The sequence below is a fragment of the Plecotus auritus genome (genome assembly GCF_963455305.1).
Source record: "Plecotus auritus genome assembly, chromosome: 2".
Taxonomy (NCBI): domain Eukaryota; kingdom Metazoa; phylum Chordata; class Mammalia; order Chiroptera; family Vespertilionidae; genus Plecotus; species Plecotus auritus.
This window is the reverse complement of record NC_137771.1, coordinates 9,992,621-10,019,245: the sequence shown is the minus strand read 5'-3', so window position 1 is coordinate 10,019,245 and position 26,625 is coordinate 9,992,621. Positions and strand designations below refer to the sequence as shown.

The 26,625-nt window shown below is 56.2% G+C and overlaps 1 protein-coding gene across 1 annotated transcript in view; it reads right to left on the bottom strand.

Moving 5' to 3' along the window:
• Positions 1–219: 219 nt before the first annotated feature.
• The window catches only part of PADI1 (peptidyl arginine deiminase 1), a 30,042-nt gene continuing 3,636 nt past the window's right edge, over positions 220–26,625 (bottom strand). Inside the window, exons 2-16 of the mRNA XM_080655999.1 lie at positions 19,392–19,572; positions 18,187–18,259; positions 17,512–17,573; positions 15,874–15,991; positions 15,618–15,743; positions 13,679–13,851; positions 13,482–13,585; positions 12,289–12,412; positions 11,871–11,978; positions 10,416–10,567; positions 7,826–7,970; positions 6,949–7,042; positions 5,776–5,855; positions 5,413–5,538; positions 220–2,289 (exon numbers count right to left, since the gene is read on the bottom strand). Of these exons, the coding sequence (XP_080512125.1) occupies positions 2,056–2,289; positions 5,413–5,538; positions 5,776–5,855; positions 6,949–7,042; positions 7,826–7,970; positions 10,416–10,567; positions 11,871–11,978; positions 12,289–12,412; positions 13,482–13,585; positions 13,679–13,851; positions 15,618–15,743; positions 15,874–15,991; positions 17,512–17,573; positions 18,187–18,259; positions 19,392–19,572 (1,900 nt within the window). The 3' untranslated portion in view covers positions 220–2,055. The remainder of the gene's footprint in view (positions 2,290–5,412; positions 5,539–5,775; positions 5,856–6,948; positions 7,043–7,825; positions 7,971–10,415; positions 10,568–11,870; positions 11,979–12,288; positions 12,413–13,481; positions 13,586–13,678; positions 13,852–15,617; positions 15,744–15,873; positions 15,992–17,511; positions 17,574–18,186; positions 18,260–19,391; positions 19,573–26,625) is intronic.

The window sequence follows — 26,625 nt, the reverse complement described above, 5'->3', positions numbered from 1 at the left end:
AGGCAGCGGAGGCAGCCCAGGAAGGGAGATGAAATGAAGAGGCGGGGCCCCCCTCCGCTGACAGCCAGCTCAGCAGGGCCTGGCTCCAGGCAGCGGGCGTGTGCCAGCCGTCCTGACGGAGCAGCCTGCCTGGCTACCTGGTGGTGCGGTGGGTGAAACTTTCTTCCCTCCTCCTCACAGCCCAACAAACAAACGCGAAGGAGGCGGCCACTTGAAGAAATGCATGTTGACATTTTTATTAATCAGAAAGGAGGTGACCAGTCACCTGGATCGTTTTCAGAGGGGACATGAGTGTCCCCCAGCAGCCCCTGCGGCAATTCCAGCGCTTCGCACACCCAGTGCTGCTCTAGGGACTTGCTCCCCTTCTCTCTGCATTACCCCCTTCCCTCTCCACCTTCACCTGGGGTCCCAGCCCCTGAAGATCTCCCTTCTCTTCTTGGCTCCGTCTCGGTTTCCTCATGATTACGATCAGAGAATGAGCAGGTAAGACCAGGGACTTGCAGATGGGGTCCCGACAGAGCCTTCCAGAAGGGGAAGGGGAAGGGGAAGGGGAAGGTACGCTGCCCTCGCCACCTTACACCAGAGCGGTTCCATGGTTCCATTTTTATCAGTTTCCTATGTTGGGTTTCCACGAAAGCGTCTGATCACTACGTGTCCCAAGGCTAATAGAGTTTAACAGCAGCTGGCTCAACCCAGGTCTCACCAGGGGCCACTGAAAACCCCAAGGTAAAGGCCCAGGGGCTGGGGGGCCCTGAGGTGGCCCCTCAAGCAGTGGGAGAAAGAGAAGAGGTCTGCTCCCTGCTGCCCAGGCCTGTCTGGGGCAAGGGCCACCTCTCACCCTGCACGGGCCAAGCCTGCCTGCCTGCCTGTGCATGTCCTGGTGACCTCCCCCGGGGCCGGACCATTAACCCCTGGGGCAGCTGCATCTTTCTTCTAGACAAGGGGACACAGGGCTGTCACGGGAGTTTACCCACAGGTGAAACCCAAGCTACACTCTGGGACTTGGGGTTGCTGAGGGTGCCTGGCAAGCCTTCCCCTCCCACTGCCTGCAGAAGGAAGGGACTAATTAGAGACTATTAAAGGGAATTAAACCCCACCTTCAGAGATAGCCTAATGGCCCCCCACCCTCTTCTCACATCCGGGCCCCTCCCTGCTACATCTGGAACAGCCGGCTGCCCTCACATGCAGGGTCCAGAACCCAAGGCCCAGGAGCCTGGGACGCGGAAGCCTGGCCCCAGCTTCTGTCCCGTGCCTCAGGCCTCTCTGCCAGCCTGGCATCCCCCCCTCCTGCCAGGCTTCCTGCCTTTGATGCCCTCCCAGGCCTCACTCTGACCTCATAGCATTTTTGAGCTGGAAGCAGCCAGCACTCGTAATTAAAGGCTTGCCAAGCAGATAACAAGCACCCTTCTGAGGACAGAGTCAGGCATTAAAGGGTTTTTGTTGCTTTTTTTTTTTTTTTCTTTTTAAAGCAAACCCTCCGCAGCTGGCTTCTCCTGTCCTTATCGGCCTATGTAAACCGGCTGAGGGGGCTGGGAGGTCACAGCCCGGGGGCCCCCTGCAGGAGAAGACAGCCCAGGTCCTTGGTCCTACAGGAGCCACAGGTGGCCCAGGCCAAGGGCCCTCACATCGGAGCCCAGGCTCCCTGGACCTCATTCCTGGCAGCTGGAATAGAGGACTGACAACTGGCAAGCACAAAGGGCCCCTCAGGACGGAGGGGGAGCGAGGCAAAGCGGACACCTGCTGAGGCCACGCATCGCCGTCCTTGAACACGCCAGAGCTGTTGGTCTTCTCCAGGCCTCTGGGAGCTGTGATGGAGAGGGGGGAGGGAAGACTGAGGGGGGTCCTTCTCGGGCGGGCAGGCCGCTCCAGAGGCGAGGCTGTGCGGTGCCCATCCTGTGTCCCCGTGCCCACGGTGGCCAGCACGTTTGCAGGCACTTGAGGGATGTGCCTAGTAGACCTCCCGCTAGAGGATGGAGGCCAGGTAGAGGTTCCTCGCTTTCACTCTGGCGGGCTTCCCAACAGGTGGGCAGAGAGAATGGCAGGTAGGGAGCAGGCTCAGGGCACCATGTGCCACCACTTGAAGGAGAAGGGCTGCCGGCGCACGTTGGTGCCGCAGTGGATCTCCCCGAGCAGCTTGTGGTAGGACAGGTAGTCGTCGATGAAGATGCAGTGGAGGCCCAGCGGCTCCAGCAGGGCCCGCACCTTCTCCTCCAGGCAGCAGCGGCCGTTGATGATGGGCCCGTAGGGCTTGGGGATGCCCAGGTACTTGCCTAAGACCACCATGTTGACCTGTAGAAGAGACAAGGCAAGAGGGAGGCCCAGCTGGCTGCAGACACTTGGCACATGGGGAACCCTTCTGGCCTGTGGCTCTGGCAGACACATGCCCAGGGCCTGTCCCACCCTGGCCAGCATCCCTGGGCCACCAGGGCCGGGACTCTCTCAGAATGAAGGTCCTGCCCAGTGGTGTGGCTTGGTAGTTGAGCATCAACCTATGAACCAGGAGGTCATGGTTTGATTCCTGGTCGGGGCGGGCAGGAGGCAGCAGATGGATGATTCTCTCTCATCATTGATATTTCTATCTCTCTGTCCCTCTCCTTTCCTCTCTGAAATCAATAAAAATATATTTTAAAAGAAAGAACGAAGAAGGTCTATGGAAGTAGAGAAGAAATAGATTCATGGTTGGAAGAGAGGATTAGTAACATACATGGGAAATTTCTATAAAGACACACTTTCCTCTAACACTTTCTTCCATCTATCAGAAAATTGTCATAACAACTTGGTTAGAACAAGAGTTTACCATCATCTGTCAGAAACTTGTACAAAAAATATGCCATTACCCTAGCTGGTTTGGCTCAGTGGATAGAGCGTCAGCCTGCGGACTAAAGGTTCGCAGGTTCGATTCCGGTCAAGGGCACGTGTCTGGGTTGCAGGCTTGATCCCCAGTAGGGGGCGTGCAGGAGGCAGTCAATCAATGATTCTCTCTCATCATTGATGTTTCTATCTCTCTCCCTTCCTCTCTGAAATCAAACCATCTAATATATACCATCTACACGGTTTATTGATGTGACTGTCCTTTGTAGGGCTGGTGCATTTGTTCAGTGCGCAGTTTGCTCAAATGTCCCTGGAAGCCCTGATAATTATCACCATGTATTGAGCATGTACTATGTGCCAGATATATCATCACTAAACCCACAGCCTTCCTCTGAGGCTGTGATTGGAACAGGTTAAGCAACATGCTCAAGGCCACACACAGAAGTGGGAGACTGAAATTTGGTTTGGTCTGACCCATACCAAAACTCACACGCTCTATCCTCTGCCAGAATGGAGCACTATGGCGGCCTGGGGCTGAGACTGGGGCAAGGAGCTGGGAGCCCTTGGGGGTACCTGGGTTTATCTCCAGTGGCATCTCTGCTTCCCTATTGGGGGGCCCTGGCTGGGGGCCCTAGAGGTCGGGAAGGGACATCTCCCCAGTGCAGGGTATGGAGGTTTCTTAGAGGAAAGGTCAGTCCCTGCTTGATGGCCAGAGGAGGGGACATTCTAAACCTGCTTCTAGAGCAGTGGTTCTTAAGCTTTCTAATGCCGTGACCCTTTAATACAGTTCCTCATGTTGTGGTGACCCCCAACCATAAAATTATTTTCGTTGCTACTTCATAACTGTAATTTTGCTACTGTTATGAATCGTAATGTAAATATCTGTGTTTTCCGATGGTCTTAGGCGACCCTGCTAGCGGTTCTCAACCTGTGGGTCGCGACCCACAGGTAGAGAACCGCTGCTGTAGAGCCTAAGACCATCAGAAAACACAGATATTTACATTACGATTCATTAACAGTAGCAAAATTACAGTTGTGAAGTAGCAACGAAAATAATGTTATGGTTGGGGGTCACCACAACATGAGGAACTGTATTAAAGGGTCACGGCATTAGGGAGGTTGAGAACCACTGTTCTAGAAGGTAGTGCTGGGTCATCTCAGTGTGGAGTGGGCTGCCCTGGACTCTGTGACATGGCATTCTCCAAGCCCTAGCCCCTCCCCCTCAAGTCTGCCCTGCGGAGCCATCTAGGCTGGGACCAACATTAAGCTGGAGGGTCTCAGGCCAGCTCCATGGCCTTGGCCCTGAGCGACCCACTTGCTCACTAATGGGCCAGAACTTGCCAGGGAAGGGGTGGGGCCAGGAGGCTAAGGGGAGGGAGCAGAGCCAGGCGCAGGGTTCAGGACAGAGCCAGCCAGATGGGCTCCTCCTGAATGAGGACTCGGGAGACTGGAGGCTGCCCCCTGGCTCGCTGGGGACCTTGAGCAAGCCAACCCCTCCTCTCTGTGGCCTCAGTTCCCCCATCTGACAAATGAGGGGTTAACTGAGCATTCCCTACAGGCCCTTCCAGTAAACACAGACAGGGATCCTATGGTGTGTGTTGGGGAGTGGGCTTCTGGCAGGTGTGGGCAAGGCCACAGCCAAAGGAGGGCTGACCAAGGTCATGGGCTCTGACCCAGGCCTTGCCAGCAACCCTCAGCCAGATCAGAGCTGGTCACCCCTTAGAACTCTGCTGTCCAGTACGGTAGCCACTAGCCACCTGTGACTGTTAAAACTCAAATTAAAGTAACAACTTGGTCAGCCACATCAGCCACGTTTCAAGTGTTCAGTAGCCACACATGGCTCGGTGGCTCCCATGTCATACTGTGCAAATACAGAACATTCCCATCATCCCAGAAAGTTCTCACGGCACTGCGCAGGACAGTGGTTCTCCACCAGGGGCGATTTTGCCCCCGGGGCATTTTGGTTGTCACAACAAGGGGGGTGCTGCTGGCATCTTGCAGGTAGGGACAGAGATCCCGACACCCTTTCCCAAGGGAATAATGGGCACTTGGGCCAGGGCTGTGCCGATAGCATCAGGCCCCTCCCAGGGGCCAGGCTGGTGAGCTCACAATCTCTCACCTGCTTGTCAGCTGCCGAGTTAATGACAGCCCGGGAGGTGGCTGCCACCTGCCCCACCTGCTGGACTCAGGAGCCCCGCTGGGGAGCAGAGAAGGCGGCTGAGGCCCAGAAACGGAAGCCCAAAACATTTGGACCCAAACCACACTTCCTCTTCCCGTTTGGGGAAAACCACGCTCTGCGCCGTGGGGCTGCCCTGCGCCTGCGGGATGTTGTGCAGCGTCCCTGCCCTCCCCCACTGGCTGCCAGCGGCACCCCCTTACTGAGGCGATCCAAATGCCCTGGGGGCAAAGTGGCGGGTTGAGAGCCACTGATGGACGGTCTGTATTGGCCCGGAAAGCACACACAAGCTGGAGGGTGCGGGCCGCCCCGCCTGTGCCACCTTTCCCTGTACAGGGGGTGCTCTTCTCTTCTCTGGAGGCCCAAAGGGGTCCCCAGCAGGCCCCTGCCAGGCCCCAAGAACCAGAACAACCCCATGCTCTCACCATGTCGGGAAAGAAGGCTTCTGCGTGGGGGCCCCTCAGGTAGAAGAGCTGCGGGATGTCCACGATGTCCTGCTCCGTCAGGCCCAGCTCCCGCTTCAGCACCTCCCGGTTCCAGTCGATGCATTTCTGGGGGAGTGAGTGAGGATCCAAGGCTTGCAGAGTGCCTACTATGTGCAGCCTCTGCGCCTTTTAGTTCCTTTTAGCGCCTTTGATCTTTGTGCCATTGCTACCCCAAGGTGGGGAAACTGAGGCTCAAATGACCCTCCCTAGGGCCCTACCCTACCCACAGGTCTCAGCAGCCCCCAGCTGTTCTCTCTGGATGATGGGGGACCCCCAAGAACAGGCAGCAGGCCTGCCCCTCACCTGCACAAAGAGACTGTCGCTCTGGAGGTTTCTGTCGGCCAGCATTTCATTAATGCTTCTCTTCACCTGCTGCTCTAACCCTGCAAAAGAGAGAGACTGTACATGGCTCAGGGAGTCCTGCCCAGGCCATCGTGGGCCCAGGCCTTCACGATCTGGGCCAGAATTTCCTCCCACCTCAGTGCCAGGGCCGGAAGCAAGGATAGAGAAAGCCAGAGAAGGAAACCCTGATGCGACCTGGCTCTGGATGCCAGTAAATCCTGGGGATGGATCACAGACCCCTTGGGAAGGGACACCTGGGCTCCGGGCCTAATAATCGCCATACAGTTACCATTACTGAACACCCACCATGTTCTGGGACTCCCACTGCGTTTATTATTAACTTTAAAGCACTGCTAGAGAGGGTTCATTATCCCCCCAATTCAGAAAAGAGGAAACGGGGGGCACTGAGAGGTTCAGAACGCATCGTGATGTCGTAGCCAGCAAATGGCAAGACCAGGATTTGGACCCCAGGTCTCTCTGGGTCACAGGCTACTCCACATCCCTTCCCAGGCTCCATTCCTCAGGGGGGAGCTCTGAGCTCTGTGGTGGGGAGGGGAAGGTGCTCAAGGGGGCCCACAGGCCTTTGGGGGGTCTGTCAGTTCCCAAAGGAGGGTCTACAGAGGGGCCCTGACCACCCACCTGGCTTCTGGGCCCTCTTCCCTTAAGCCCCTAGCCCTGCTGCTCCCTGCGGCACGGCCCTGGGAAAGCCACTTCCCTCTGAGTCTCGGTCTCCTTGTCTGTGAAAAGGGATAAGGAGAGGGCGTGGGAGATCCGAAGGGGTAAGAACGAGTGCCCAGCACAGAATGGCACAGGGGCATGCTCACTGCTTCCTGTTCTTTTCCTGTCCCGGGGTGTGGCCAGGAACCGCCCACTGTATGGAGGAGGTCACCCCCTTGGGTGCGCCTCGGGCAGATCACCACCTCTCAGCTCCCCTTTCCTAGCCCAAGAGAGGGAGCGCCCTCATCCTTAGCTCCCACGTGAGAGTCAGGAGAATTAGTGACGTCCGGCTCTGAGCTCAGATCTGCAGACAAAGGGTCTGTAGACGGGGCACAGTCAGGAAAGGCATCGGCGGTGCCCAGGGCTGGCAGTGTCAGGGCAGCGTCCGCGCGGGACGCCTGGGTCATTGGCACTCACCATCAAACTGGACCGCCTTCCCGTAGCCCTCTGATTTCTTCTCTTGGAACAGTTTAAGGCAAGCGCTGGGGCTCGCCAGGAGCAGCCGGAAGCCCTGGCACAGAGGGAGGGAAAAGAGCTCAGTGCACGGGTTCCCCCTAGATGCAAGAGACCCCAAACTCAGGAGGGGCCTGAGTTCAGAGGCCAGACCGCGTACGGGACACTCCTCTCACCTCAACGTCACCCACTGGCTACAGAGAACTACCAACAGGTCCTCCAAGCTGGTTCAGGCCTCTAGGCCTTTGTCCATGACGTTCTCCCTGCCTGGGGTTCCTTCCCTGCTTTACCCATCTGGGAATTCAGGCCCCCTCCCAGGCTGCTTGCTCCCTGAAGGCTGTGCTCTCCCTGGCCATCTCTACAAGGCTGTAAACTGAGGGATTAACATATTGGCCCAGAGCCCACTGTCTGGGTTTGAATCCTACTCTACCTGTTAATTGCCCTTCTGAGCCTCAGTTTCCTCATCTACAAAATGGGGACAATGATAATAGTAGCCACCTCATGAGAATTAAATGAATTAAAACATGTGCACATAATAGGTGCTCAGTAAATGTTACCAATTTTTTATCAGTGTCATTTCACAAGGGTCTTGGCTGAGAGGTGGGGATCAGAGGAAACACCCAGTGAGTGTGAGAATGTATGTGAGTAGTGAGCCACTGAGTGCCCCCCTGACCTGAGCTCTGACCTCCTTCAAGAAGCCCTCCAAGATTAATGCCCCCTGGCCTCAAAGGTACCCTGCCTCTGAGCTCAGGTGTTGAGTAGGTCCCAAGTAGCTTTGCCCTGTTTCGTCCCCTCAGGCCAGGCAAGGGCAGAGGTGGTTCACGCAGGAGAGGGGGCGCACCTTTTGGTCGGAGGTGGGCACAAAGGTCAGGAATTCATCCACGTGGCCCACGGAGAGCCAGTCAGAGTAGAGCTCCACGGGCGCCTGCACCTGCTGGGCCTTCAGGAAGTCACGCACCACCTTGGCCATTCGCCGCCCACCTGACCTGTCGGGGGAGGGAGAGCGTGGCCATCACCTCATGGTGACCTGTGGGTGTGGGGGTCAGACGCAGGGCCCTGATGTCGTCTACATCTCAGAGTTGTCGAGGATGTAGCGCATCTGAGGGTGTGGAATCTGCATTTTGACAAGCATCTTAGCTGACTCAAGAGAACCACTGCCCCACTCAGTTTGTGGTTCTTGAGATGAAGCTTGAGCATTTTCAAACCACCCTTTATTAGCAGAGACAGGGAAGGAGGGAGGGACGAGGGTGGCCTAGAACAGGGGACAGGGGAGCCGGAGCTGGAGTCCCAGAGCTGTGGGAGACGTTGCCCAGGCAAGGGCCATGTCCCTGTTTCACAGTTGAGGCAGCTGAAGCCTTGTCTAAAGTCAGAACAATATATTATTCTTTGGGCACTTTCCACTCTCCTTGACACAAGTAACCATGTGCAAACACACGTACAGAGATTTTTTTCAATATGTTTTACAAAAAAGGGATCACTTTCTTGCCCTGGCTTGTCAGTTGAAGGACATACGGATGAACTCCCAGCCCGCATCCAACCTGGTGGGTCTACCTTAAACAGAACACAATCCGGCCTGGCCCAGGCCCCTCCTCTGCCACCACCCAGCCAGTGACACCTCCCTCCCCTAAATAACCCCAGTGGCCTGTCCCTTTCCCCATTCTCTCCGCTTTCGGCATTGCTCCTCCGCAGCCTAACCAGAGGGAAGCTTTTAGATATGTCAGAGCATATCCCTCCTCTGGACAAAGCCCTCACATCACTCCCATCTCACTAACTGTAAAGGCCAAGTCTTCACAAGGACCTGCACAGCCCCACCAATTCTGACGTCCCCCTTCCTGCCACTCTCCTCTTCAATCACTCAGTTCCAGCCTGACCTCCTGCTGTCCCTCGAATATAGCAGGTACATTCCTACCTCAGGGCCTTTGCACATGCTATTCTTTCTGCTAAGGATTGCTGCCCACTTCCCACAAGTTTAATTCAAATGCTACCTTCTTCCACTATGAGGCCTTTGAAATTAAAACAAGCCCTCAACCCTCTTACCAGCTTTATTTTTCTCTACACCATCCGGTACTAGTGTCTTATTGTCTGGCATCCCACTAGGATGCAAGTTCTAGGAGGGCTGGGATTTTTGGCTATACTCACTCCGTATCTCTTATATAATAGATGCTAAAAATATATCTGTGGATGATATTCATTCCTTTGAACCACTGTGTGCTAATCCAGGGCCTATATAACTTGAATATGTCATAGACACCGTCTAGAAGGAAGTCCCAGACTGGACAACACTGCTTTGATTTTGGGGATGGGATTGTGGGAAATATTTTTCTTGTATTTCTGTTATCTTAATAGAGTGCTGGTAATTTTATTTTATTTACTTATTTATTTATTTAATCCTCACCTGAGGTATTTTTCCTTTTTTTTTTTTTTTTTTTTTTTTTTTTTTAGGGAGAGTAGAAGAGAGAGAGAAAGACAGAGAGAAACATCGATGTGAGAGAAACACATCAATTGGTTTCCTCCTGAGGAATGTGCCCTTGACCAGAATCGAACCCGAGACCCTTTGGTCCTCAGGCCGAGGCTCTATCCACTGAGCCAAACCAGCTAGGGCCAGTGTTGGCAATTTTAAAAGACTTCTTACAAAACAGTGAGATGGTGGAGAAGAATTAGACTTTAGAAACTGCATATGAGCAGAAAGCAGCAGGAATCAGAGACATGGAGGGTTGAGGAAGGGCAGAGTCCCTCCTAGGGGTGCTCTACAGCCATCTGCCCAGAGGCAGGGCCATGGAGCAGAGGACAGCAACCCAGGAGGCATCGGACCTGGTCTCTGAGCTACATCAAAGCTGCCACCAGGAGGCAGCATTGCACAGAGATTGTTCTAAATGTGAGCGCAGCGAGTGGAGAACCCACGATGAAGCATGGACCACCACTTGCTGGGCACGGTGTGCCGGCCTGAGGCTCCCACGCTATCCTAACCAGCCACTCGCTCACCTGCAGCCCATGCCGACCCCTGGGCCCTTTCGAGCTTGGCTAGGACAGCAGATGTTTTGACCTCCTACAGGGAGAGGGCAACAGCTCTATCTCTTGCCTCTGCATCAAACTGCACATCTCCCCAGCTCTTCTGACTTTCAGGAGGCTGGAAATCTGGCTTTCTATGTGAGGCCTCCTGAGACATAGCTATATATGTACATGTTTCATTAAGCTCACGCAATTCTAGGCAGGCCAAAGACCGTGAACGTCAGTTTGTGAGTGTCCTCCTAGGATTCTGTGACCTTCCCAATCGAAGAGTCTAGGCCTCCAAGTCTCTGATTCTTGAATCCATGCAGGAAGTTAAGACCCCTTCTCAGACTGGAGACTTGTGTTCGCGGTGAGGGAGTTGGAGGGTGGATGCTGCGGTCAGTGTGCTCCGCCCTCCGCCTCCCTCCCGCCCTGCCTCTCACTTGGGGAAGCAGCTGCCGATGAGGATCCGGCCCAGGGGGTACTTCTTGCCGCCCACGGTCACCGGTGGGCTGACGTCCAGGTTGCCGAAGGAATCGAGGCCGGAGGCGCCAGCGAAAGGGATTTCATGGGTTACGTATCCAAAGTCGGGGCCCTGTGGGAGGACCAGCAAGACACCAGCCCCCCACCAGAAGGAAGGGTCAGTTAGAACAGGAAAACCACTTCTATTCACTTTTCACAGACTCCCCCATTCTCTGAGCACCCTACAATTCAAGTCCAAGCCAATGAGAGAACAATCACTAGAAAACCCCCCAGTGTTAGGAAATTAGGCGACACACTTCTGCAGAACCTGTGGGCCACAGACTACATCCAAGTGGACACTGGGCAGCCTTTTGAACAGAAAGGCAATAAAAATACAACGTATTGAAGCTGTCCTTCTGGGGAAGCACTTAGCTCTGAACACATATTAGGAAGGGAAAAGATTGACAACTCTTAGCTTCTGTTTCCAGCTGGGCCGGGGGGGGGGGGGGGTGGGGCGGGGGGAGATGACAATTAACCCAAAGGAAGTAGAAAGAAGGAAAGGATAAAGATGAGAGTGGAAGTCAGTGGGAAAATGCCCTGGTCAGGTCAAGCCCTGACGCAGACTCACCCTGCAGGGCTCATTGTCCCTTTGCTGGGTCTCGTCCCTGACCCCGCCAGGCTGGGGTGAATGTCCTGCTCTGTCTGCCTGAGCACCCAACTTCCCCACCACAGCCCACCGCACCCCCCCCCCCCCCCGCCCCAGACACCAGGGTTATCCAGGCAGTGGGGGCGTGGAGGCCGGTAACAGGCAGAGTCCCTGAGCTTCAGGACCTTTCTAGGTTAGCCCAGCAGTAAAGCGCAGGAGCTATGGAGGCAGCCTCTCTGGTTTTGCATCTTGGTGCCACCACCAGCTGTGTGGCCTTGGACAAGTAGCTTAACCTCTCTGAGCCTCAGGAAGGAGAGACTTGAGGTGCGCCCTGGATTAAATGAATAACCTTGTAAAGTTGGGGAGTGCCTGGACCTCAGTGCACAATTGCTAGAGCTGCTCTTGTGTGTAGGAAACAGCACATGCCTGGCACACAGTAGGTGTTCAGAAAATCTTTGTTACCTGAAGAGAGGCCCCAGCTCATAAAGGTAAGAGCCATGAGGATTAACAAGGGTGCATTCCCCTCAAAAGGCAGTTTGGTTTCCCCAGGGATGACCCTTCCTTGGGGGAGAAAGGTCCTCAAGAAGACTTCATTAGCTAGCCCCTCCCAGAACATGGAGCAATTTGCATTCTATTTGCATATTTGCTCAAACCTCCCACTGACACCCCATTTGCCATAGCCCGCCACCTGTGTCCTTTTGGCCCCTAAAGGCCAGGACTAGGCAAAACTGATCGGGGTCCTATAGGAGGAGCCACCCAAGGGTTTCCCACTCTGCCCTTTGCCACATACCAGGATCCTCTTATAGGGGAACCCCTTCAGGCCCCTGTCTCGGGGGGAGTCAAAGACCACAGGGAAGGATTTGTGGGGTGCCTCCACGTAGCCAAATTCCATCTCGTCCTGGGAAGAGAGATGAAAGACTACAGAGACCTCCTTGGAATGGTTTTTCAGAACGGGGTGATCCCCCCAGGCCTGGGGCAGGGTGGGGCAGCAGATCCTCCCCAAGATCTTGGGGGTGCAGGAGAGGCCCCTTAGGGACCCTGGCTAGGAGAGAACTCTGTCTGGGACCAGGGCATTTGGAGGGAAGCAGGAGAGACTGGGGTGATGCAGGCAGCGGGAAGCGTTCCCCTAACCTGCATACCCCCACCCTGATGGCCTGGCTTCTCTAGAGCCTTTCCCCACTCTCCCCCAGGGTCTGCTCCGCGCCCACCTGGATCCAGCGATCATTTCGATTTTCGATCCAAGGGCAGATGATCAGCTTGCAGTTGGCTTTTGACACCAGGTCAGACATGTCCTTCAGAAATTTCTCATTTGAGCCATGAGCGTCTATCACGCTGCAACCAGAGGGAGAGGGGAGGGTAATAACGGCCTCTGACCGTGACCGTGGCTTTGGGGCCAGGAGGTGGGGGATGGATGGGGTGGCCTTGATCTAGTCTGTGCTGGGCCCTGTGTGGCCCTTGAATGCAGGGGTTCAAGCACAGCCCTGCCTTAGAGAGGCTCACAGGCTGAGAGATGGACAATGTCCCATTATCACATCAGGTGACAGGTGCAAGGTGAGGGGCAAGCCCAGGGCTACGGAGCCCTGTGGTGAGGCACCAGCAGGGGCAGCCATGGTGGAGGTGAGGCACCAGCAGGGGCAGCCACGGACTGGATCTCACTGGTTAAGGTGGTGGCCAGGGGGGCAGGTAGCCCATCTACACCTGTTCCACACGCCTGACCTGAACGGAGGAGTCCGGGTGGGGTCAGTGAGCCAAAGGAAAGAAAGAATTCCCTCTGAGCACCTGCGCAAGGTGAGCAGAGCAAACCTGTTTGGCCACACCCTTCCCTGCCTCTTGATTTATGTTTCAGGTCATCAGTGGCACTTTCCACTGGTCTGACCTCGATGCAGGGACGTGGGGTGGCCTTGCCAACAGAGGCTCACCCAGCCATCGAGGGGAGGGGCCTGACAAGGATTCTGGGAGATGGCAGGAGGACAGGGACCTGGGATGGGCCAGGGCTCTCAGTCCACCCCGGAGTCTGGGTTCCCATGTATTTTTCAGGCCCAGGAGCACCCCCACATCAGAGAGAGGCTAGGTCTCCTGCAGCCACCAGCAGCCTGAACAGGGCCTGGTCTCACTGCCTACACTGAACCCAAAATGTTCTGGGGCTGCTGCAGGCAGGACAGGGTAGAGGCAGGGGCACTGGAGGTTGAGTCCGTGACCTCAACCAGGGCCTTAGCTGCTCAGGGCAGGTGGGCTGATGGGCCCAAGCCCGCCAGCTGCTGCCCTGCTCCCAGCTTGCGCCTGTGGGAGCCCTCATGGAATCCATCCAGTCCGAGTGAGGGGCCCACCACAGAACAGCATCTGTTCCCATCTCCACGATTCCAGAGATGGCAGGAGAGCTGCAGGGGGGGTGAGGCCTCACCTGCACACATACAGCTCCACGGGGGGCTGGGTATTGGGGGTCATGATCCAGGGGGCCATGCGGAAGGCCACAGTGTCTGTGAAGATGGGCACCTCGGGCAGGGTCTAGGGGGAAACGAGGACTCAGTGGTCCTGAAGCTTCCAAACTGGTCCCCCAAGTCCCTCAGCCCCTATCCCAGCCCCCAATGCCGTACATACCCCCATGTCCACCAGGCTGACGCTGAGAGAGACCAGTCCCGAGAAATCAGCATTGGGGAAGGTGAGCCCCTCCACATAGAAGTTGATCTTCTGCTCCCCTGGCTGCCTCTCGACTTCGTAGGACAGGTGCTGGGGCCCCAGCACCTGCTTGTAGTTTGAGAGGGAATTCCCACCTAGGGGAACCAGAGTCAGCACAGGGGGCCAGTGCTGGGACAGGGGTGTGGGGCTATAAGGACAGGAGGTGAGGAAAGCAGGGGCAGAGCCACCCCTGTGTTCCATCTACTTGGGCTCCTCTCCAGCTCTGCCATGCACAAGCTGTGTGACTCGGCCCAATGACTCAACCTCTCTGAGCCGTAGTTCCTCCTCTGTGAAATGGGCTAACATTATATTTCTCATGAGGTCAATATAAGCTTTAAACCAGCTGGCACAAAAGGTGAAGGCAACCCAAATGTCCATCAACAGATGAATGGATAGACAAATTGTAATATGTCCGCACAAGGGAATATATTCATGCAGAAAAAAGAATGCAGTACTCATAGATGCTGCAACATGGGTGAACCTTGAAAGCATTAAGTTAAAGGAGCCAGACACAAAGGCCACACAGTGTATGACTCCACTTACATGAACTGTCCAGAATAAGCAAATCCACGGGGACAGAAAGCAGATTAGTGTTGGCCAGGAGCTGGGGGTCGGGGGGAATGGGGGGTGACTAGTAATGAGGACAGGGTTTTATTTTGGGGCGGGGGGATGGAAGTGTCTCGAAACTAGGGAGAGGTGGTGGTTATACAACATTGAGAATGTACTAAGTTCCGCTGAATTGTTCCCTTTAAAATGGTTAAGTTCATGCTATCTGAATTTCACCTCCATTTTTTTAAATTGAGTTGTAACCCTGGATGGGTGCTCCTTGGTTGGAGCATCGTCCCGTGCACCAAAAGGTTGCGGGTCCAAGTCCCAATTAGGCACATACCTAGGTTGCGGGTTTGTTCCCCAGGGGCGGTGCATACAGGAGGCAACTGATCCATGTTTCTCTCTCACATCAATGTTCCTCTCTCTCTAGAAATCAATAAAAACATATCCTCGGGTGAGGATTTAAAAAAAAAAAAAAAAGAGTAGTAAAATTGAGAGAGAGAAAAGTGGTAGTTTTGCCCGCCTCCTCCTCTCCTGGGAACTGTCCATGGCGGTTCTGGTCTCAACCCGGAAGACTACCGGTCCCCGCACCAAGGCTTGCTCCTGCTCTGGTGTCACGGTGTTCGCAGGCCCGGCCCCTGCCTAACCTGCCACCACTGATGCATTCAAAGGAACCCTCTGGTTCCTGCCAGGCTCCTTTAGCCAGAACAACAAGTTCTGGGTCTGTTTGAACAGAAATGCATGAAGAGGGAGAAGGAAGGGACAGGAGAGGCCTCTTGCTATTAATAAAAACGAGTAAGGGCACTGAGGGTTAAGGATGGGTATGTTTGAAGCCACAGACTTGGATTAATTAAATCTCTGGTAGAGCAGAGTTCCCAGGGAAGGCCTGGGCCTCAGCTTTGCTGGTTCCTGTCCTCCTTCACTCCCCCTGGACAGTGCTTATCTGGGCATCGGGGGCTCATCCCGAGCTGAGTGACCAGAGGGAGAAGGAGGAGAGGACATGGGGGAGGTGGAGAGAGAAGGGGCTTTGACACTCAAGACACCTGGGTTTGAATGCTTGCTCTACCCCCCAAGGGGTTGTGTGACCTTAAGACAGTAAATTCAAGCATCTGAGCCTCAGTTTATCCCTCTGTAAAATGGGACTAGTTATCGAGCCTCCTTCTTGGGTGACATGTTGTGTCCGGATGGAGTGGCTGTTTGTAAGCTGTAATGAGAGTTACGAGAGGTAATGAAAGGAAGGGAGAGATGTGGATGAGAGAAGAAAGAGTTTGGGAAGCGGAGGATGGACAGGGCAGGACACCAGGCCACTCACCCCGAGCACAGAAGACGCCCACTCTTTGGGAATCAGAAAACGGCACGTTCAGGATCAGCTTGTGGTTGTCGAAGAGCTTGTCAGGGCCATCGCAGGTCAGCACCATTGGGGACATGTCCTTCAGGTCTGAAGCGAGTGGCACCCTTGAGACAACCCTCCCTCTACCCCACTGACCGGCTCCCGTCCCATCCCCTCTGACGCTTTACCACTGCACACCATCACCCTGGACAACACCAGGGTACCTTCTGTCGCTCACCATCCAGTGACGTCAGCTGGCTGTCGGCGAGGTCGAGCCCCGTGGACCTGAGACCATCCCGGTCACAGTTCACCAGCAGAATGGCCCCATAGCCCGCAGGGCCCCAGTGCCAGGTTTTCTGTGGTAAAACAAGAGACCTCGGGGTCAGTGGGACCCAGGGGGCTCTGGGAACGGGCTCTGGACATGGCTAGGGCTGGCTGCTTTGTTAGCTTGGAGATTTACATGCCCAGCCGGCATGGCTCATGGTTGAGCTTCGACCTATGAAGCAGAAGGTCACCGTTCGATCCCTGGTCAGAGCACATGCCAAGTTGCGGGCTCGATCCCCAGTAGGGGGTATGCAGGAGGCAGCTGATCAATGATTCTCATCATTGATGTTTCTATCTCCCTCTCCCTCTCCCTTCCTCTCTCTGAAATCAACAAAAATATATTTTAAAATAAATACAATGTTTTTTAAAAGAAGATTTACAGAGAGCTCATAGATTTGGGCACTGAGCTCCATCCAGGTCTCTAGACCCAGAGCCACCCCCCCCACCCCGTGGGGTGAATGACCTGTGCCACCGAACACAGCGGCTCCACCCAGCCATCAGTCACCATACTCAGAACAGCCTTCACCAGCCTGCCCTTCTCCAGCCTGCGGGCGTTGGCCCTGCCCAGGGCAGAGGCTGCCTCGCCCTGACCTCGATGGGACTGAGAGTCCTAGAAAGCCCTCCTCATCCCCGCACCCTCCTGGGGCCTGTGCACCCACACAGTCCCGCAGGAAGGATGCCTGGGGCCCTGCCTCCGTGGTCCATCGAATGATCCACGCTCTTCCTGACACGTCTCTGCTTTCTCCCCACCAACCCCGCAGTGCAGGCTCACTCTCCCACCTCACAGGAGAGGGGAGAGAGGCTGTGGGACGTCACGTAGATGGGATTCAAACTCTGGTCTCGGGGCACTGCTAGCATATATGGCGCTTGAGTTCATCCCTCTGGGTAGGGGCTGCCCTGCACCAGGGCCCAAGACGTGCTTTGTAAGATTGGCCCCACTCACCACCTGATCCGGGCAACCGTGCAAGGAATGAGCTGCACGGCCATCCGTGGCAGCCCTGCCCCACCCTGTCCACGATCCTGTGGTCCAGGCTTCCTCTCTGGGGCCTTTCTCTGCAAACCACATCTTCTGCCCCCCAGGGTGGCTCTGGGTACTTCCTGTGGGGTACTGCCTTGAGCCCACCCCCGCCTCCCCTGCACTCTTTAGGGTGTAACTGGGCTGCCCACCCAGCCTCCTCCACTGGAAGCCTCGCCTTCCCCTCGCCTTCATTCAGTCGCTCAGCAACCTTTATGAAGCACCTGCCACGTGTGAGGTTCCAAATACAGCCTACGAAATAGAAAACGTACCAAGCAGACGAACCAGCCCCAAGTCTAAGGTGGCATAAGAGAGACCCAGAGGGTAAGCTGCTGTGCATCACACAGTGTAAGTTACTCCCACTGGGCAATCTGACAGTCCCCAGATGGGTCCCCTGCACTGCTGGGTACCACAGACCCTCGGCATCCCTGGCCCTTCTGGAGGGAGGGCCCCCCCCACCTACCCCACCCCACCCCAGGCCCATCCCCAGGTTTACCTGTCTACCCTGCTGGCTTGGGGTAGCCAGCAAAGTCTCACCTTGTCGCCTTGGCTCCGCTTGGCCTTGCCCTTGCGGGCTGTGTCAACATCCAGGGAGATGTCTAGAAAGGGATAGAGAGGCATTGCCAGGGCTCACGGGGCCCCACCTTCTGCTTACAACATCCAGGTAGAGGAAAGCTTTGCCCCTCCCCCGGCCCCTGAGAAGTGGGAAGCCCTGTTCTGGGACGACCCTTGGGCAGCCTGTGTGGTGCTGGGTGTTGGAGGGACCCACATCTTCGTGTCTGGAATTTCTTGCTCATCTACACTCGCTGAGTTGGAGGCCCTGACTCCCACGGTTGGGGACGAGGCCTGAAGCTCTGGGTGCCGGTTCCATAGCTCTCGGGGCCAGCTGCCCTGGTGCTCAGGCTGGGGGGGGGCACGTGGCTGTCCAGGGTTTAGTGCTGGCCTGGGGGTTCCAGTGGCTGTGACAGCTGGGACTCCAGGTGAAGGGGCCTATTGTGGGTCCAGCTGTTGACACATGGGTGGTGCAGTTTCTAGATGCCTGTGGCCCTAAGTATTGCTGGGTCCCCGTCTCTGATGTTCTAGGGAGCCACACCCCTCAATGGTGAAGGAAGCAGCTGGCCATGGGCTTGCACTCAGGGCCCCCCTAAGACCCTCAACAGCCACCACGGAGGAGTGTGGGGCTATACAGAGAGCCAGGGAGGCGGTACGTACCGACGCCAGTGAGGTAGAGCACGCTGTGGCCCAGGGCACGGTCCTCGCTCTGCCCGAAGTAGGAGACCTTCACCTGTGGGGACATGGTCAGCCCTAAGCCAGCATGGCTGCCCCTTCAGAGATGGCAGTGACCAGGGGTTTGGGGGGGACCCACACCTCCCAACAGCCCTGCTTAGAGGCAGGGCAGGCCCGGGGTCCCCAGGTCCTCCCTGCTACTGCAGGCCCATGTCTCACGGGCTCCAAGCTTGGATCCCGAGCTGCCTTCTCCAGCTAGAGAGGCTGTGGGTGCCTCCCCAGCTTCCAGGGCCGGGCAGGGTGGGGGCAGATTCTAGAGGGAGCAGGTGGACCCTCAGAAATTCATGGGGGATGTCAGAGAGAACGAATGAGAGAAGGAACATCCATCGCCATTGACTTAGGCCAAGTTCCTCAAGGCCTCTGTTTCTTCGCCTGTAAAATGGGAACAATGACCTACATCCCATAATAACAGCCAGTGGTGATGAGCTTTTCCCGGGATCCAGAACCCATGCCGAGTGCTCTCTCCAGGCCACTTCCACGGCCCCCCCAGAATGGCCCCAGTAGACAGGGCCCATGCGTAATGAGGCCGCTCAGGGCCCTGCTGGCAGGCGCATAGCGTGTAAGCCAAGGAGCAAGGTCTGAGCCCACGGCGGGCTCCAGGGCCTCTGCTTTCAAAGGCTGCTCAGTCCATGTGTGCGTTGTCCCTGCCCAATCAGTGGGTCACTGTGTGTGGTGGGAGGCTGGGGCGAGTGAGGAGGCTGTCCTCTGAGCAAAAGAAGACTTCCCAATTGTTTAAGTGTGGGAGACGCCGCACATCTGGGTGTGCACTGCGTCTGCCCAGATGCGCGCACAGGTCCAGCCTACACCAGAGTGGGGGACTTGTTTGGGCGTCTGCGTGTAGGTTGAGCACAGGATTAGTGTGGGATGTGTGTGACCCTGACGGAGAGGAGCAGGCTGTGTTTTTAGGGAGAATTCATTCATGTGGACATGTCACGTTGGGTATTGGGCGGGCCTGCGTGTTTGGGGTGTCTGTGGAGTTGTATCAGGATGTGTCATGTGGACGCAGGTCTCAAAAGCCTTACGGGGTTTGGTTGAGTGGGGTGGTATGTGAATGAGGTGTGCTTTGGGGGCTCTTACCTTGGGTGCAGGTGGGGAGATGCAGCCCCTTCCTGTGGGGAAGGGCCTCTTACCTTGAGATCATTTAAGGCCTTACTGGCTGTTTCCACGGATACAGTCAGGTCCACATTGGTGTCCAGGGGCCAGTGGGATTGGTCTGTGGGCACTGTCACCCGTGTTGGGTCGTAGATGATGAAGATGTGTACCCCGGAGCTCCCAGAGACCCTGAAGGTCTCGGCGCCCTTGGGTACATCGCTGCCAGAGAGAGGAGAGGGGGAAGGGTCCGGGTCTCAGGAGTGTGACCATAGCAAGGCCACCCAAATGCCACCCAACAGCTGGGCTGGGGAATGGTGGGGGAGGGCCACGGGCCAGGAGGCCAGCCTGCTGGGCACTGGGCAGCCTAGGCTCCATCCAGCTGTCCTCTGACCTTCATGTGACTCGCCCGGGCACATTACCCCTGGCCTCAGTCTCCCCATCTGTAACTCGAGGGGGTGGAGCAGAGCACTGGTCCTGAGCTTCGTTTAAGTGGGAGAGCCCTTTCAGCAGACCTCCCTGGGAGCCCGAGACGTCAGACAGCCCAAAGGGAGCTGGGGCCCTGGCCGTGCTCAGTGGTTAGAGCAGTGGTTCATAATGTAAATATCTGTGTTTTCCGATGGTCTTAGGCTCTACAGCAGCCGTTCTCAACCTGTGGGTCGCAACCTACAGGTTGAGAACCGCTAGCAGGGTCGCCTAAGACCATCGGAAAACACAGATATTTACATTACGATTCATAACAGTAGCAAAATTACAGTTATGAAGTAGCAACGAATATAATTTTATGGTTGGGGGTCACCACAACATGAGGAACTGTATTAAAGGGTCGCGGCATTAGGAAGGTTGAGAACCACTGGGTTAGAGCCTCAGCCCACGGACCAAAGGGTTCAATTCCCGGTCAAGGGCACGTACCTGAGTTGAGGGTTCACTCCCCATCCCCAGTCCGGGTGCCTGCAGAAGGCAACCAATCTGTTCTCTCTCTCTCTCTCTCTCTCTCTCTCTCTCTCTCTCTCTCTCTCTCTCTCTCTTCCCCTTCCTCTCTCCCTCCCTCCCACTCTCTGAAAAGCAATGGAAAAAAATATCCTCCGGTGAGGATTTTTTTAAAAAAGGGGAGATGGGGATGGGGCCAAGCCACAAAGTTCAATCCTCCAGTTTCATAGCAACCCCGAGACTCCAGGAAGCAGAGACAGCAAACCTCTGGACACCCCCACCCCACCCCACCCCAAGGCTTCCCACTCTCATGCTGCCAACAGGAAATCCACTGTCGGCGCCACTTCCCGGGGTCGCTGGGCAGCCTCCTCACTGGTCTCCCGAGGCCTACGGAGCCCTCTCCGGCCTGTTCCACCCTCAGCATACCTAAGTCACATTGTGCTGTTCCTTTATGTTCAAAAACAGTGGGTCCTGTCACACTCAACAAAGCCCCACAGTGATACACAAGGTCTCTCCTGGTGGGCTCCCTGCCACCTCCCCGACCACCACGCACCCCTCCCCCTTGCCCACTCTGCTCCAGCCACACTGACCTTCCTGCTCTTCCATGGAGCTGCCAGGCTGGCCTGCCCCAGGGCCCTTGCACTGGCTGCTGCCCCTGCATAGAATGGTTTTTCCCCCCAGCCATCCGCAAGGCTCCCTCCTTACCCCCTTCAGGGGTTGGCTTAAATGTTATGTTCTCAATGAGCCTTCCCATCACCCCATTTAATCTGCAGCTCACCCCGCCTTCTCCCCCACTCTCCTGTTACTCTGCTGATGCTCGCTCATTCAGTGTATTACCCATCTCTCCTGCTGGAAGCTCAGCTCCATGAGGGCAGGGAGTGTGGTCTGTTTTGCTCAGCGCTGTGTCCCCAGCACCGATAACAGTGTGTGGCACATAGTCGGTGCTCATAAGCCCTTGTTAAAGGCATGAATGGGTTCAGGTACCACTACTCGGCAAAGAGATTCGGCCCATCTGTACCCAGGAGGGATCTAGAACTTGGCTGGTGCCAGTACCCAGGGCAACTTCTCCCCGTCCACCTGGTACACCACATCCACCTGATACCCCAGGGCTCCAGAAAGGGGGGTTGAGAAGCCCTCTGTCTGTCAGCCCCCAGCCTGGGGCGCTCATCTGCCAGGCCTCCATCCCACTCCTCACACCACCAGCTGCTCCCAGCCACAGCACGGAGGAGCTGGCCTTCCTGGGCCATAGAGGAGGCGATGCTCTGCAAATTCCGGCCACAGGCACCCAGAGCGAAGCCAACAGGGCCTCAGAGGGTGCCTCTTGTCCTTCGTCCCCTGAATAAACCTGAACTGTGCACCCTCTTACTGAGCGCTACGCTAAGGCCCTGGGTTCCATGAGGGCCTGGGCTCCGTGGAGCTCACGGCCGGAGAGGAAGTCAGAGGAGGGAACCACAGGTGCTTCTCCCTCCCTGCACATCAGGGCTCTCCACGGCCATCAGCAGGGCAGAGCCATCAGCCTCAAGGTCACCTCCCAAGATCAAGTCCATGTACATAGACCCACTCGACTGCAAAGATGCCAGGGCCAGAGGGGCCTTTGATAGATCTTCCCGCCTCCGTCCTTTCCTGGACCCCTGAGAACCCACCCAAATATGAAACCCTCTTGGGGGTGGGACAGGCAGGTACGGGAGTTTGGGTGAGTCCCAGGCTGCCCCCAGTGTGATTTGCCTCGCCAGTTCTTCGACCTGGTCCCTTTGGCTCAGGCCCCAGACACAACCAAAACCCCAAGTGCAGCCCTGGCGTGCCAGGCAAAGTAATGGGCTTGAAATATCCCTTTAAATGAAAGGAACTACAGTCATTTCCACACAGGAGACGCCTGCCTGGCAGGGTAATTATCCCGATCTTTATCATCATTTCCGGGGTCATGCTGGTGAGTCTGTGACCTCTCCCACCCTCTGCCCCCCAGTGCCCTTCCCCTATCTTTGCGGGAGAGGGGAAGAGAGGATGTGGGAGGGGGGTAGAGGGGATGTGGGAGGGGGGCCATCTTTGGCATTCTTAAATATCCACTTCAAATACCCCCTTCTCATGGAGCAGGGTATGGACTCTGTATGGAGTGTGGCCTCAAATCCCACCTCAATGTCCCTCCTCAGTCACATGGATGTAACCCAAAGAGCTACTTCCTGGGGCTGTCGGGGGAGTCCATGAAATGATGTAGTTAAAGTGTTTGGCACACAGTAGGTGCTTAATAAGTGTTAGGTGCCATCATTGTCATTCCTATAACTCTTCCCTCAACAGCCCAGCCCACTGGAGCCAGAGCCCGCGTCCTCGCCTCTGTCCCCACAGCACTGGTTCAAACCTTCCTGGGGCCCCTTCACAGTCCGTCTGTGTTGGCCAGAGCAGCTCCCTGCCTGACTCACGCTGCCCGTCCCTGCACCCCCTGCCCAGAGCAGGCCGGGTCACCAGGTCAGTAAAGAGGTACAAGGAGAATGGAGCCAGTTCTCAGAGAACCTCAGGAGAAGAGGCACAGAGGGTAGGACGGGGAGTTGCAAATGAACAGGTCATCCTCAGCTAGGCCCACTTGCTTTGGCGTAAGGATGGCATGTTTCATGGGCAATGTGGGGGTGGGGTCTATTGGGGTGGTGTTTTCAAGCACTTACTCTATGTGCCAGGCACAAGCTCAATTTTTGATACCTATGACCTCACCCACATTCACAACAACCCTCCCAGGTATGTGTTATTGTCTGCATTTGGCAGATGAAGAAATCTGAGAGGTTACATAACTCCCTAGGGTCAAAGAGACGGAAGCAGCTATTTGTCTTCTACTGTATGCTGTCCTGGCTGACATTAAAATGAGTGTGCCTGCCCCGAGCATGCCCCCAGCGGGACCAGAAAATGTAGGAAGGAAAAAGGAAAATGTAGACACTGCAACACAAATTTCTTCATCAGGGTCCTTGGGGCCTGACAGGAAGGCCTAAGGCAGAATATAGGGCACCGAGGCAGAAAAGCCGTATTCCCCCCCCCCCCCCGTCCACGCACCTGAGCCTCGCAGGAGTGAGGCCGTGCAGGCCAAGGGAACGGTGCTCATGACTTGCGGGGCTCTGCCTGGCCCAGGAGAATGAGGCTGTAGGGCATCTGCACAGGCCTTAGCTCAGAAAGGACTCTCGAAAGTCACCCTGGTCAGGCCCTGCCCAGCACAGGACTCCATGCTTGAACACTTCCCATGCCAGGCAGCTCACTACCTAACACCCCTCTGTGCTTTGACAACTCGGGTAACTAGAAAGCTTTTCCTTTGGCTCGGCTGGAACCTGCCTCCCAGAAGCTTCCACTCGCTGGGGCTCCACAGGCCACACCTTGTTTCAAGTTTACCATCTGGTTTCCAGGTAGAGGAGAGATACAGAGGTCACGGCAAAGTTCCTCCCATGCCATCCATCCTCCCTGCCACTTAGACTTTACCAGCCCCTGGGGACAGAGCTTAGGGTCTGGTAGGGCCCCAGACCCCTGAACTACGGTCTGGGCAGGGAGGTCAGAGTGGCACTGCCCCAGCCTGCAGATGGGTGGGTGGGTGGGTAGCAAAGGGCCAGTGTGCCTGGAGGGTTGCCCACAGCACTGCGCCAGGGAGAGGCGAGGGCAGGAGGGGAGAATAATGCAGAACTGAATGGAAAGGCTGAAGAGCAAGTCCGTGGGCAGCCGTGGCTCCTCTTCACACCTGGCCAGCCGCCTGCAGGACAGGGGCCCCGAGGTGCCCCCCTCCAGGAGTCCTGGACTTGAAGGCCCCTGAACTGAAGCCATAAGAGATACCATGGGACCAGCCAGCAGGTCCCGGCAGGTGGGGTCAGCTCTGTGGGCACTTCTGCCTGGAGCTGAGACTCAACCATGGCCGACTGGCCCCACCAGCTCCAGTCCTGAAGGATGGCAGCTCCCAGGGGCACATGGGTCTCCTGTTAGTGCTGCCAGCTGCTCCCACTCATCTCCTGAGCACCTACTGTGCATAGGGCATTGCACTGGGCACCAGAAAGGATGGATGAGTCACCCCAGGGTGACAAGGGTAGGGCTCAGACCGAGTGGGTACATTGCAGTCTACAACACACTTTTCCTCCATTCCAAGTCCACCCCCACAGCCCCTGTATGCTGGGGGGGGGGGGTTCCTCTCCCCATTTTACAGAAGATGGACTGAAATTCAGAGGGAACTCCTCTTCCCCCGAGATAACAATTATGGGTGCCTTATGCCTGCCATTGCTGGGGGGGAGGGGGCACACTCGGAGTCTGGAAGGAGGGCCCAGGTTGGCCAGGGGACCCTGCCTGCCCAGGAATGGGCCTGGGAGAAGGGGGGGCAGCTCAGCCCAGGAGCCTTCCCGGCAGAGGCGAACAGGGGCTGGGGCCAGAACGGCCCTGAGCGAAGGCCCTGAATGGAGAGTCAGGGTCATGAATCACTTCTCCCCTCTCAGCCGGTTTCCCATCTGTAGAATGAAGGCAAGCCAGCCTGTGCTATGGGATCGTGAAATTCCTCATCTGCAAAGTGGGGGGTCAAATTCACAGGCGATGTTTATCGCCATCTAGCACGGGGGCAGGGGTGCGGGGGGAAGATTCGGAGAAGCTAAGCGATGGCCAAGTTCACACGGTCTGCGAGGACCAGCCTGGCCCCTGCCAGTGGTGATGACTAAGAGCTGCCCTGTGCTCAGCTGTCAGCACGTGACTCTCCTATCCCTCCAGCCCCACATCCCACCCCACATCTCTGAGCATCAGGACCACTTGGCAGAGCTGAATAGCTGCTTAGAAGCCACAGAGAGGGGCAGAGCACATCCCAGAAAGCATTCTGGGATCGAGGAGGAATCTCCATCACCAGTGAGCGACACCCCCATTCCTTACATCTGGAATCTTCTCTCAGACCCTCCAGCCCACCCAGGGCAGAGGGGCGGGGTCTGGGAGGGGAAGAGAAAACTGGAGATTGGAAGTACAGGAGCTGGAAAGGGAAAGAAGAAGGTGAAGAATCGGGGTGATGCCAAGACTGGAAATGATAAGGAGAGGGGGGCACAGGGGAGCAGCAATGGGGCCAGAAGCGGGAGGGAAAGAGGGGCCGATATGGCTGAAAATGGCAGGTGGCAGCAGGGGTCAGGGGTCAGGTAGCCCCCTGAGCTGAGGGGTGGCTGGCCACTGAGGCCCTCCCTGATGAACAGTATTGTGCGTCTCAAGAACGCACACTCCACCTTCCCACATCCAGAGTCTACAGCTCACGGACCTCTTGTGGCCCCAGGGAACTTATGGGGTACCCTGGCCTCCTATTTTTCAAGAACCCTCAAATTCAAACGTTAACACGTGCGATGGAATTGGATGCGGAACAGGATGGAGGGAGGAGGAGCGAAGGTCCGCACGAGGCGTGAAACCCGTGTCCCAGCCCGGCTGTCGGAACCTGCCAGTCACTGTGATTAACCCCGGCATCAATCATGTAATTAAATTACCACGTGAAGAGCACAATTACGCCTCACTGCACTTCTGTGCAAGTTAAAAGCATTCGTTTATTCCTGAATAATTAAGAAATTAAGAACATATTGGCCACATTTTAGAACTCTGTTCCGGCATTTTCTTGTTTTGAAATAAGGGAGCCCCACAGAAAGGCAGCCGCCTGGGTCCTCACTCTGGCTCGTCTGAGACGTCCCATAGCGACCTCCCCCTACACTCCTTGAATTCTAGTCTCGGATCCCAAGGGTCTCTTTTGCTTTGATGTTTTTGCAGGGCTGAGGGAGGCTTGGGGAAAATTCCAGGAGAATATCCCTGTCCCCTACCCAGCCAGCCTTCTTCTCCTCCATCCCGAAGTAAATGTTCATCATGGCCTCCAGGCTGGGGCTCTGGTTGTGGCCTCTGGGCAGACAAGGAGGGCCAGGCTGAACCACTAATGGATTCCCCGGGTTGTATGAGTCCTCTGGGGGCCACCTCCAAGCAAGGATGTAGACAGCCAGGGAAGTCTGGCCAGACCTGGGTCAAGGTGATAAGCTAGCCCTCTGGGGTGAGAGGTCAGGGTGATTAGCTTGCCTGCTTCAGGGAGGGGTAGGATCTGCAGCACATGCTACAGGGGAACTCTAAGGGTTTCTTGGGCTAAGACACCCTGGGGCACATGATCGCCCAAACACAAATATCTCTCCAAACCACCAGTCCACTCCGCACCTGGGGGAATGAATCACTTCCCATGATGTCACCCCCACACGCCCATCTCCACGGGCGCTCCTGGAGGGTTCAGACTCCGGGCAGCTGGGGTGACGGCACACCTCCTCTTCTGGGAGGCTCCCCCTTCCACCAGCAAGGCTGGCTAGAAACCCCTTACGTGGCCTCAGCTGGCTACACACCTAGTAAGGG